The sequence below is a fragment of the Eurosta solidaginis genome, chromosome 4 (genome assembly GCF_040869045.1).
Source record: "Eurosta solidaginis isolate ZX-2024a chromosome 4, ASM4086904v1, whole genome shotgun sequence".
Classification (NCBI taxonomy): Eukaryota; Metazoa; Arthropoda; class Insecta; order Diptera; family Tephritidae; genus Eurosta; species Eurosta solidaginis.
In genome coordinates, this window is record NC_090322.1 from 131,230,469 (window position 1) to 131,244,182 (window position 13,714).

The 13,714-nt window shown below is 32.3% G+C and overlaps 2 protein-coding genes across 4 annotated transcripts in view; one reads left to right on the forward strand and one right to left on the reverse strand.

Moving 5' to 3' along the window:
* Window positions 1–13,714, forward strand: part of LOC137248677 (uncharacterized) — a 278,289-nt gene that overhangs the window by 132,616 nt on the left and 131,959 nt on the right. The window lies entirely within an intron of this gene.
* The window catches only part of LOC137250342 (protein phosphatase PTC7 homolog), a 137,253-nt gene that overhangs the window by 8,409 nt on the left and 115,130 nt on the right, over window positions 1–13,714 (reverse strand). Inside the window, exons 3-4 of one of the 3 annotated variants that reach the window (XM_067782965.1) lie at window positions 598–736; window positions 409–530 (exon numbers count right to left, since the gene is read on the reverse strand). In XM_067782965.1, coding sequence (XP_067639066.1) covers window positions 448–530; window positions 598–736 — 222 coding nt within the window. In that variant the 3' untranslated portion in view covers window positions 409–447. Of the gene's footprint in view, window positions 1–408; window positions 531–597; window positions 737–13,714 lie in introns of those variants that run through there. The other 2 variants (XM_067782963.1, XM_067782964.1) reach the window with 2 other exon arrangements.

A 13,714-nucleotide genomic window follows, 5' to 3' on the forward strand; every position in this document is an offset into this window, starting at 1 on the left:
TCTTTGTATTTTGTCGGCTCGGCCCTAACCTCGGCTGTGATTTTTTCCGTTTTTTGTTTTTTTTTTTTCTAAGTTCTGCATTTTCATCCCGTATAATATCTAGTGCTTGGAAAAAAATGTGTACAATGCAGTAAGAAAAGAAAGTTGATCACGCCCAAATTTTACTTATTTCATTATATTACGAAGGGTTCACTTTCGAACTTTGGAAACCAATATCTCCTCGTATGTTTTGAAGGCTAACATCGAAAAGTACAGGGAAGTTCTTTGCTTATGGATCAATCACTACAAAAAATGGGTTTGGTACAATACCCAAAAAAAAAAGAAGTGACTGTCGTATAGTGCTATTTTTATTGGAAATTTTTATATGAGAGCGCTTATTCTATTTAAAAGCTCCTCTACCTTTTGTGAGAGAACCTGAATAGAAGTCATATGTGCCACCTATTGTCCTTATGAAGACCTTCTTCTGTAGTCATACTGGAGCATTTTTTCAGCTTCATTTCTAGCCTTCTTGTAGAGATATAAGTTGCAAACTATACCATTTTGAATTCTGTTGGTATTATTGTGTATGCCACTGTATACGCAATTAAAAATACATACCTGTTGCATTGATGTTATTGCGTCGAGCATTAATTGCAAAGGGTGACATGAATTCGCTGTCAAAAGATAATGAACGTGCCATCAGCGCCAGAGAATTGGCGGTCATCTGTAGCTTCACAGGATCGGTAACGCCCTCACACTGAAAAATTGATAAACGAAAATTTAAAGAGCCAATTAAAATACGGATAAATAATTATTTTGAAGATACATAAATATTTAGTTATTATAACATTTCCACAACATACAACTTTATGTACCAGGTTCTGGCATGTCGGGTTAGCATGACCAAATACTGGCAACAACACAGCAGCCTTAGAGCCATCAAGAAGCAAGAAACCTTACACGTACAAATAGCTTGCAATTGCGATTTATTCAAATGATTTGAGGTCGGCTACCGCAGCCTCATATTTCAAAAATGGAGCAGCATAGGGATTAACTTTGGGTAGAAGCTATGGAAGGTCATATTGAATCAAGAAATGCGCACTAACACTTTTTTAGTCGGATATGCTGTCATTCGAACGCGAAACACGGAAGACACACACACCTAACTGTAGTAAATAAAAAGTTGCAAGAGAAGGTTCCCACTAAGTGAGCTGATGCAAAACTTGGAGATCCAACACAAAGCTCAAGGAAACTGCTGTCTAACCATCCTTAATGAATCAAGAGTTGGTGTTCGGTTAACTGGAAGGTCCGTACGGACCCCACATAGACTGAATGTGTCACGTACCCCCGGGCTTCTTTTACATGCATAAAGTGCGGTAGACGCCCCAAAACAGCTCTCTACAAAATTTTATTCCTGTGTACAACACATGAAAATGTTCAACTTCTCTTGCAAAATATCTACCGTCCGAGTTAACATTTTTCTTTTTCGTCTTCGAATTATTGTTGCCAAGGTTAACATGCGTCGGTTGATAAATTTTTTTCCCCCGAAAATCGAAATGAGGAGTGTTAAAGTATAATTTTCCGTGGAATGTTTGAGTTTATATTTACGTCCGAACTGGGAAATGTTGCTTTCGTAGCAACAAGACAATGCAATACGAGGGAAAAAAGTGTTCGATAGATGGTCCAGGGATCGTGAAAATTCAAAAAATCGTCCGAACTTGTAAATTTTGTTTTAGGGTTTTAAGGAACTTCCCGATAACCCAATGACCTGAAACTTTGAAAGAAACTTAACCACTGCAAATATTTTTATGAGGGTCAAAAATGTAGAGGTGAACCGCACATTGCCGCAGTTAGGTAAAGATTACATTGAAATTGTTTTATTGAACTCGTACCTTTATTTTTTGTGCTTCTTAAAAAATCGTTTACAGTGGTTATGTTAAAATTTGAATAACAAAGTCCAACAAGATTATAGGGGCTCTCATTAAACCTTAAAATGCCTTATAAAATGGCTAAACTTATGCAAATGAACTGTCAGTATAAAAAATCAAATTCATTCATTTATTTGTATAAAAAATCATTCACACAATTTGTATAAATTTACGCGCCAACCAAACTGAAACCACTATCAAAAACCAGGACCTATGTTATAAAATAACTCCGCTCTCTTGGCAAATACTAGAAGCTTTCTAGGACCTACGCCAATTGCTGCTTCTAGATCTGACAGCTTTATCACTCCTAATAGCTGGAGTCCTAGCCTAACAAGCGCAGGGCATGAGCAGAAAACGTGCTCCTTGGTTTCCTCCTCCAATCCGCACTTCCTACAGCTGCTATCTCTGGCCAAGCCTAATATAAAACTGAACATAGGTAATTTTATGAAAAGGAATCGTGCACTTTCGTAAACCTAGGAACATGCGAAATCTAAACCAATTTAAAATTCATCGTTCACTTCCATGAACACTTGAAACGGACAAGAGCTTTCCGCAATAAATAAAAAGGTAAGCAGGACCACACAAAACTTTTGTAAATATATTTCTGTTCTATCCTTTCTTCTTAGCTTTAAGTTAGTTTTAAGATATAAATAAATATAAAATGAAAATCCAGTTTTTTAACTTTTTCTGGATAAATACAAATTTAATTAATATTCAAAGAATATTTCAAAACAATGTTGTTATCAAACTTTATATTTAGCTATGAGCACTCTTAGATAAGTATTAATACGTTAAGAAACACATGTATAGAATATAAGCTATCAACAAATGTATTTAATGAAATTAATGATGAATAAAAAATGTTTGACAAAAGGTTTGACCACACAAAAGTTAACACTTCTGTCAAAGTTAGAGCCGGAATATAAAGTTCTAAGACAATAAGCCATTTTATTTTATTTATTTTTTGTCAGTTCATTGCGGCTGCTGCGTAGAGTATCACCCCATATCCGCTGCCAGTTCGAAATCGCCCTATCTCAAAATATTTAAACAAAATTTTCTCATTGCAGGATTAGCACAAAAACGTCCCATTTCAGAATTAGGTTGAAGAACACCGTATCTCAGAATGCTTTTCATTAACTCCTCTTATGTCAAAATGCATTGAACTTATGCTCAGATAGGGAGTTTTTGAAACAAATTTTGAGATAGTGTATTATGGAATAAAATTCTGACGTACGACATTCTTCAAACAAATTCTGAATGACCAAACCAATATAACTTTTTATCAATTCACGAAACATTTAGTAGAAAATTAATTACAAATTTACTATCACTACTAATATACTTCTAAAGGTACTTTTTTACTACAATTTTCGCTGAAGGTGATTGAATTATTCCTCGTTTTCCTTACTTCGTAAAAGCAAAGCTCTTGTCACCATTGGAGAACAAACCTCTGGTAATTGAATCATGATCAACAATTATGTTTATAAAGAATAAACAGTGCCTGTAAACGGTTATCGTTAGCTTAATGTGAAAATGTGCTAAGTCAACTTTTACGAATTTTACAGGAGACGAAAAAAATGAATAACTTTTGAAATAACCTTCTTTTTTCAAAACTGTGAACAAGGATACCTTCATTGCAATGCTTTTGAGTGTAGAAGCTTTGAAAAAGATAAATAAATATATCAACATTCAAGTTGATATTTTAAAAATCTTTTATTTTGATTTTAAGTATAAAAATTTATTTTTGTTTATTTTTGAGTTTAGATATTTTCCAACTAATTAGAATTTTCTTTTTTTGAAGTTATTCAAAAATTTTAAGTTAACACGAAAACTCAATAAAAATTATTTTTAAAAATTAAAGTAAAGAATACAAAGTAGTTAACACTATATTTACTCCCCCTCCAAGAAAATTTGAAACAAACAAATTATTAATTAATATTAAATGTAACCTTTTTTTGTTTTTTGTTGTTTAATGTATTTGTATTTAAATTAGTGTTAATAAGTATGTTTTCTGGTTTAAGTAAATCAATTGAAATATTTTTAATAGTATTTTTGTATTGAATTGTAAATGTTTTATGTTTCTAAGAGATAACTTTAAAAGGTCCTTCATACGGTGATTCTAAATTAGATTTACGAAGAACTTTAACAAAAACATACTCACAATTTTCTAATTGTTTAGGAACGAAAATATTTTCTTTATTATGATGAAACACTTTAGAACGAACAAGTGAAAAATATTCTCTTATTTTATGGAGAGCGTCATTAGAAAAATCATGTTCTTTATTACTATTTGAAATAATTAATTCACCAGGTATTCTAAGTGTTTGGCCATAAACAAGTTCAGCAGATGAACATTTTAAATCTTCTTTAATAGAAGTGCGTAAACCAAGTAGAATGAATGGTAAAATGTCAGACCAATGAACCGAGTCGTTTGATGCTATAATTGCTGCTTTTAAAGTTCGATGAAATCTCTCTATCATGCCATTTGCTTGGGGATGGTAAGGAGATGTATGAATTTTATGAGAACCTAAAAGTTTAGTTAATCCGGTAAAAAATTTTGAGGTGAATTGTGAACCTTGATCTACTGTAATATTCAATGGTATACCAAATCGTGGTATATAATTTTGAATAAAAGTTTTTACTATAGTATTTGTTGAAATATCTTTAAGTGGATAAGCTTCAGGCCAACGTGAAAATCTATTAATAATTGTTAAAATATAACAATTTTCATTTGAAATTGGAAGAGGTCCAACAATATCCATATGAATATGTTCAAAACGAGCTGATGGTATTTGAATTTTTTGAATAGGAGATTTAGTATGTCTTGAAATTTTGGATTTTTGACAATTGATGAAAGATGAAGTCCAATCGTTAATTTCTTTACGCATGTTAGGCCAACAATATTTATTTTGAATTAATTTTCTAGTTGTTCTTATACTTGGATGAGATAATGAGTGAATTTTGTCAAATATAATTCTTCTCATAGAATATGGAACATAAGGTCGAAAAGGTTGTAGAGAAACATCACACCATATGTTTAAATTAATAACTGGAATATGAATTTCTTTCAAATTATTTTTAGAATTTTGATCAGAAATGGTTTTTTGTAAAAATGTATCAGTTTGTTGTTCTTTATATAAAGTTTCTAAATTTATATCTTGAGTTGAAATTGCTTTATTTCTGGAATACGGGAAATTGTGTCGGCAACTATGTTGTCTTTTCCACGTATATATTGAATATCATTTGTAAATTGAGCAATATATTCAAGATGACGTAGTTGACGAGGAGATCTATCTACTTTAGAATTTAGAACATGAATTAAAGGTTTATGATCAGTATAAATTGTAAAAGTTCTACCTTCAAGAAAATGTTTAATTGAATTATAAATTGCCAAAAGTTCACGATCAAATGTGGAATATTTAGTTTCTGTTGTAGTTAATTTTCTTGAAAAATAAGCTAAGGGTTCTGGTATATTATTGCTAGTTTGTTGAAGAACTGCTCCAATAGCAACATTTGATGCATCTACTGTTAATGATAAAGTACCATTTTTGTCGAAATGTGTAAGTAAAGTATTTTTAGCAAACAGTTTTTTAACATTTTCGAAAGCTGTTGTGGTTTCATTTGTCCAATTTAATTGTTTGAGTTTGTTTTTAATTGCATGTGTTAACATGCCATGAAGAGGACTAAGTTCTGTTGCTAACATTTTAATATATCTGTGATAGTAATTTATCATACCTAAAAATTTTTGTAATTTATTTATAGAAATTGGTTTTTCAAAATTTGTTATGATTTCAATTCTATCTAAAGATGGTTTAATACCTTCGCCTGAAATTTCGTAACTTAAGAAATTTAATTTATTTACACCGAGAGTACATTTTGAAGGTTTAATATTTAAATTATATTCTTCAAGTCTTTTGAAAACTGATTTTAAATGATTTATATGTTGATCTTCATTATCACTGGCAATAAGAATGTCATCAATGTATGTAAATACAAAATCGAAATCAGAAAATACTTCATTAATAAAGTGTTGGAAAGTTTGAGCACTGTTTCGTAAACCGAAAGGCATTCTTACGAATTCAAACATTCCAAAAGGGGTAGTTATTGCAGGTTTATGAATGTCTTCTTCTGCCATTGGAATTTGGTGGTAAGCACGCACAAGATCAATTTTGGAAAAAAATTGTTTGTTTTTTAAATCAATTGTTAAATCGTGAATATGTGGTAAAGGATACCGATCTGGTGTAGTAATAAAATTAAGTCTTCGATAGTCTCCGCAAGGTCTCCAATCATTTGGTTCTTTTTTAGGAACGAGATGAAGTGGAGATGCAATAGGAGAATTTGAGGGTCTGCATATACCAGTTTTAACTAAAAATTCAAATTCAGTTTTAGCAATTTTAAGTTTGATTGGATCAAGACGTCTGGGTTTCGAAAATGGTAAAATACCTTTTGTTTCTATCCTGTGAACCGTATGGTGTTTAACTTTTTTAGTATAATCTGGTTCACAGGTAATAGATGGAAATTCATTAAGTAATTTTGAAAACTTATTTTCGACAATAGGAATTTTGAGTGAGAAAATATCAGAAAATCCAGAAGATCCAGCAACTTAAATTTTTGTAGTAGAATCCATTATTTCTTTATTTTTAATATTGACAATAATTCCGAATTTTTCTAAAAAGTTTGCTCCTAAAATTGGTGTATCAATGTTCGCAATAATGAATGGAAATTCAAAATCTCTTCTTAAACCTAAATCAATTTTAAGTAGTTTTGTACCGAAAGTTTCAATTGAAGAACCGTTTGCTGCGGTCAAAGTAAGATCCGAATTTCTTTTATAAATTTTAAATTTAGAAAAAGGAATAACTGATACAACTACGCCGGTGTCGATAAGAAAATTAAGTTTATTGAATTTATCAAATATGAATAGGCGACGAGTAGGTTTAATAATAGTTCCATTGTCCGTCACCGTCATAATGGATCGTTTCAGTTTAAATTTTGTTCGGAATTTGAATTGTGATTTTGATTAAAATTGCATGGGGGTATACATTTAAGAGCGTTATTCTTAAATTTTTTGTGATACCAACAAATATTTGTTTGTGAAGTAAAATTAAGATTGTTTGAAAAATTTCTTGATCCTGAAAAATGTCGAGATTTAGATCTATTTCTATCTTTAGATCTTGAACGGATTTGTAATTGATTAATATCATTCGAAATTTTATTTAAATTTTGAAAAATAGCCGTGGTTAATTCAGTTAAATTTTTAACGCATTGTTCTAAAATATTATTATTTATGCTTGAGACTACAGGAGATTTGGAAGAATGAGGTTTATTGATTAAATCAAAAAGTTTGTCAGCTAAAATATTAATTTCATCTCTGTTTTGATTATTATTGGAAGTCAAATGATTTGTATTTCTTGTGGTAATTTACGAATCAACAATTTAAAGAGTAATTCTTGGCTAACTATGGAGTCAGAACCTATAAGTGACTTCATAAATCTGAATAATTCAGATGGTGAACGATCACCAAGTTCAGTTTTTGAAAATAATTGTTCTAATCGTTTTTCTTCGCTAAGAGAAAATCTTTCACATAGAATTTTTTTGATTGTATCATATTTATTAAAAAGAGGAGGAGGGTTAATAACATCTAAAATTTTAGATATAGTATCTCGTTGAAGAGTAATTAGAACATTTTGAAATTTTAAATTATCATCATTGATATTGTTAATTTCAAATTGTCCTTCAACAAGCAAAAACCAGGCATCAGGACAATCTTGCCAAAATTGTGGTAATTTAATAGATTTAGTAGAAGGAAAATTTGTAAAGTTATCTTGTGTTGAAGTATTTTGTGTTGTTTTAGAGATGTTGTTTTGTGTTGTATTAATGTTAGAATTTTGAGTTGTATTGTGAGTCATGATGTTATTTGTATGGTTGATATTTTGATTTTCTGAATTTGTAAAATTACGAGTTCGTATTGGTGAACGTAGAACCATATGAAAAGAAATTTAAATGAAAATTTTGAAAATAAGAAAATATTTAAGATTTTTTTTGGAAAGGAGTTAACAATTTAAATAAAATATTTAATTTTATATAAAAAATAAGTAAATTTAAATAATTTATATTAAAATTGTTAAAATATAAAAATAATCTTAAAATAAATTTGAAAGTTTAAAAGGTTTAAAATTTTAATTTAAATTATAATTGAAAAATTTCCAATTTAATATTAAAATAAAAATTATACTTACATAAAATTAAATTTAATAAAAAAATATTAAAATTAATAAGTAGTTGATTGATGATTGTAGAGATTTTAAGGGAATAAATTGCGTTTTTTGCATGTGATAACAATTAAATACATCGTTGTTGTTATTTATGCAATGGCTTTGTTGTTTTCTTTATAAATTTCATAATTTTCATCGTGATGTCTTATACTTTAAATCCGTTCTTGTGTGTATTGTGCGTAAAATTGTTGTAATAGCTCTTGTTGTAGTGAAGCGGATAACTCAACCATTGTTTTTAAGCGTAGTATGTTGTTTTTTAGAGTTTTTATTGCTCTTTTCTTTAATGGACATTGATGTTATGGTAAAAAGGTCGAAAAAAAAAATCTGTTGTTGATGCTATAACGTTGTTATAATTGATGGTTGATATTCTGTTGTATTGTCGCTACATTATGTTGATATATTTAAAATTTCTTGTAGTTGAATATTTGTTGTTGTATTTCAAAATCTTCGAATAAGGCGTAAATATCGATAATAATATAGTTTGTTAAATTCACTCGACAAATTTAGAACAATGTATAATGTATGTGCACGATATATAATGTATATTCATTTAAAGTAATTTGCACGATGCAGTTTATTTTAACTCAAAATGTTTATTTTAAAATTGAGTCGTTAAAATTTGTCGTGGTACACAAATTATCGAAGCACAGGAATATTAATTTAAAACATAATGTTGCCGTTAAAAAGTCAATCAAATAACCACAAAAAAAAAAAAAAAAAATTGCAACATAAGCAAAAAAAAATTAAGTCACTCAAGTTTCAATCCTCAAGTCTATATTTTTGAATATACATATATTTAATATGCTGATAAAAAGGTCACCAAAACTTTTTATATTTTATATGTTTTTTGTAAGTTTGAAAATGTAGGATCGCAGGATAAAATTACATTAGTCTCGCCACTTTTCTAGTTTGTTACAACACTGTTAAAGCAATTCATCTGTTCGCAGATTTTAATTTTTTGGTATTTATTTTTCATTTGTTTTAAATATGCAAACTACCACTTAGGTTCATAGGATCGTTGGTAAGATCGCCAATATATCAACATTCAAGTTGATATTTTAAAAATCTTTTATTTTGATTTTAAGTATAAAAATTTATTTTTGTTTATTTTTGAGTTTAGATATTTTCAAAAACTAATTAGAATTTTCTTTTTTTGAAGTTATTCAAAAATTTTAAGTTAACACGAAAACTCAATACAAATTATTTTTAAAAATTAAAGTAAAGAATACAAAGTAGTTAACACTATAATAAAAATCATGTATGCCAACCCAGCAGCTATTTTATGAGCACAATTTTCGCACTCATAACAAATTTTTTCTCCTGACTTAGCACTTTTTACTCAATATGTTTTTCCATCAAACCTTTAATGATTGAAATAAAACACTAAAACTATGTATTTCACAAAAAATACTATTTATTTGTCAAACTATTTCTAATGGTTCTGATCTGGACTCTTTTTCCGGATGGTGCGCAGACAATAATTTATATTTAAATTCAAACAAATGCTGTGTTGTGTCTTATTCCAAAAAGACAACTGCCACATTCTTTATCTACAAACTAAATACTAAATCTCTTAATCGTTGTCAAGAGAGTAAAGACTTGAGTGTAATTTTTAACTCCAAACTCTCTTTTTCTAGTACCATTGACTTTGTTGTGTCAAAATTTGTTGCAATGGTTGGGTTCAGTAGACGTAACACCAGTGACTTTAAGGACCCTATGACGTTGAAGGCACTATATATAGCCTTGGTCCGAAGTCGTCTTGAATATTGCTCAATAATATGGAATCCTCTCTATGAATATAACTCCTATAAAATTGAGAAAGTTTAAAATTTTTTTACAAAAATTGCTTTACGTATGTTTCATTGACTAGACGGCCTCCCATCATATACCAGCAGGTGCAAATTGCTTGGTCTTCAGGCTTTGCATGACAGAACAACTTGAATCTCACTCATGCTTGCCTATAATGTAATAAACGTCAGCATGAATTGCTCTGATTTATCTAATTTGTTCATTCCATATATTCCACTGCGCGATCTTCGGCATAATAGATTATTTATCTAAATAACTAATAAAACAAATTATGCTATGAATATACCTATAACTAGGACTATACATCTAGCAAATCGATTCAGTAGTGTTCTTAATTTTAATAACAGCTTCTATAAGTTTAAGCTTGAATTGTTTTCTATTTCTAACGAGTCTGTAACAAGCATGTAGTTATCGACATGTAAGAATTGAAGTAGATTATGGTCAGCGCAAAGCATTTATCAAACACCAAATTTATGTCTCAAATGGGTTAATCCAATTTCAAGGGGTTGCGCAGGCAACCCTCTCAAGGGGTTTCCAGCACAATATATAGCTTCTCCAACCCAATTGCCAACCTCATCTACCCGTGGCGAATTCTCTTTCATTGACAGCCTCATGGAACTAGGGGGTGGGGAGGGCGGGATGACCTAGAAGGTTTATTGTGATCATATAAATCGTTCCCGAGATGGTCGGACTAGTATCTTAATAGTGCTTTGTTACCGGAACGTACCGGACCTATATGCGGCAAAGGACCATCAACATCGGCCCAAAGCCTTCGGGGAGTGTCTTTAGCGTTAATACAACAACAACAACAAAGCAACTTTTAAACTGAATGAATTAAATAAGTAAATAAAATGCGCGCACAAAGAAATTACTAGTAATTCAGATTGATAATATTGACTAGTTGACTTAGCACATTTTTTTTGAACTGTCGACGACTTAGCACATTTACACATCATTGCAAACAGCACGTAAAAATTAAAATATTTTTTTCTTGTTATCGATGTATTTTGAGTTCAGTTTTAAAACTGCATTGAAATACAATTTTTCAAAAAAAGTGACTTAGCACATTTTCACATTAAGCTAACGTTATAATTTTACACCTTATAAATTTATATGCTTTTTGTTGAAAGAAATATTTTTCGTTTCTTGAAAATTTGTTATCTTCTTTTTACTTATTTACGATAACTCAGACATCCCTACAATAGTTTGACATAAAAAATTTAGAGATTGTGAAATTGGTGCGTAATTTTTGTCATACTAAGTACATAGTCTGTACCATGGCGCAATAAAACCAGGCAGGGGGTCAGTAGTACAACAACAAAAATTTTACGGTCATGCATTTTAAAGGAGTAGGAAGGGGAAATTGATGGTACTATTTTTCTACTTTTTTAGTACTTTAACAATGTAGTGTAAGGAATAGAGTCAAACTCAATATATGAGTCGTTAATTTTAAAAGTGGTTTAAGTCCATTTTTTCTTATATTGAGATATTTAAGGGTTTGTGTTTGATTTGTTTCAAAAATATTGTTAAGTAGTATTAATTTTTTTTATGGCTTTGTGACCTTAAACATGTTAGAATATATAACGTAATATGTTTTGTAAACTTTACTATAAAAAGAAGCTGTGTTTCAGAACCTAAAATGGACTTAAACCACTTTAACAAAATTACTTTTTTGTTTGTAAAAAAGAATAAGTCCACTAATTTTTAAGAAATTAAATAATAGAAATTGTGAATATTTTATCTCTGATGTAGATGAATGTAACAGCTTTAAAATAAATAGGGAAGTTTTCAAGTTGGTTACCGGCGGCCACGAAAAAACAACTGGTATGATGAAGAATGCCGCGTTGCAACCGAAAGAAAAGACGCTGCCTACAGGGCTACGTTAAAAGCGAGCGCGACAAGAGGGGTGTGTGAACGCTATCGTGAGTTGAAAAGGGAAGCGAGACGCCTTTTCAGGAAGAAAAAAGCAGAAGCAGAAAGGCGTGAGTGCGAGGAGCTTGAGCTGCTAGCCACCAGGAATAACGCCCGAAAATTCTACCAAAAAATACGGCGACAGACGGAAGGTTTTAAGACCGGGGCAAACTCCTGTAGGAATGAAAACGGCGACCTTGTAACTGATGTCCAGAGAGTGCTTAGATTATGGAGGGAACACTTCTCTGCTCTCCTTAATGGAGGCAGCAATTCACCGCGCAGAGATGAAGAACCCGATCCCGCAATCGATGATGATGGAATATATGTTCCCCCGCCCGATTATGACGAAGTTAGAATAGCAATAACCAGATTGAAAAACAACAAGGCCGTGGGCGCTGATGGATTGCCTGCGGAGCTATTCAAGTTCGGCGGCGAGGAGTTGGTAAGGCGCATGCAGCAGCTTCTTAGCAAAATATGGGCGGACGAAAGCATGCCCGACGGTTGGAATCTAAGTGTTCTTTGCCCAGTCCACAAGAAGGGGGATACTGCAAAATGCACCAACTATCGTGGAATCAGCCTTCTTAATATCGCATATAAGGTCCTTTCAAGTGTATTGTGCGAAAGATTGAAGCCCACCGTGAACCGGCTGATTGGACCTTATCAGTGCGGCTTCAGACCTGGTAAATCTACCATCGACCAGATTTTCACAATGCGCCAAATCTTGGAAAAAACCCGTGAAAAGAGAATCGACACACATCACCTCTTCGTCGACTTTAAAGCCGCCTTCGACAGCACGAAAAGGAGCTGCCTATATACCGCTATGTCTGAATTTGGTTTCCCCGCTAAACTTATACGGCTGTGCAAAAAGACGTTGAGCAACACCATCAGCTCAGTCAGAATTGGGAAGGACCTCTCCGAGCCGTTCGAAACTAAACGAGGTTTCAGACAGGGTGACCCCCTATCGTGCGATTTCTTTAATTTGATGCTGGAGAAAATTATACTAGCTGCAGAACTTAACCGCACTGGAACAATATACTATAAAAGCGTGCAATTACTGGCATATGTTGATGACATTGATATCATCGGCCTAAACACCCGCGCTGTTAGTTCTGCTTACTCCAAGCTGGAAAAAGAAGCGGTAAAGATGGGTTTGATGGTGAATGAGGACAAAACGAAGTACCTGCTGTCATCGATCAAAGAGTCAGCGCATATGCGCCTTGGCAACCACGCTACTGTTGGCAGCCATAATTTCGAAATAGTAAAAGACTTCGTTTATTTGGGAACCAGCATCAACACTAGCAACAACATCAGCACTGAAATCCAGAGAAGAATCAATCTTGCCCATAAATTCTACTTTGGACTAGGTAGGCAATTGAAAAGTAAAGTCCTCTCTCGGCGAACGAAAATCGTACTCTACAAGTCACTTATCGTACCCGTCCTGCTATATGGGGCAGAAGCATGGACCATGACAACAGCAGATGAAGCGGCTTTGGGAGTGTTCGAGAGAAAAGTTCTTCGAAAGATTTATGGACCTCTACGCGTTGGCGATGGCGAGTACTGAAGAAGATTTAATGATGAGCTGTACGAGCTATACGCAGACATCAACATAGTTCAGCGAATTAAAGCGCAGCGGCTGCGCTGGCTAGGCCATGTTATGCGAATGAAAGATGATGCTCCGGCCAAGAAAGTGTTTCTATCGGAACCCGCCTATGGAAGCAGAGGTAGAGGGCGGCCCCCACTCCGTTGGAAGGACCAGGTGGAAAACGATTTAAACTCCCTTGGTGTGACCAATTGGCGCCGGTTGGCGGAGCGAAG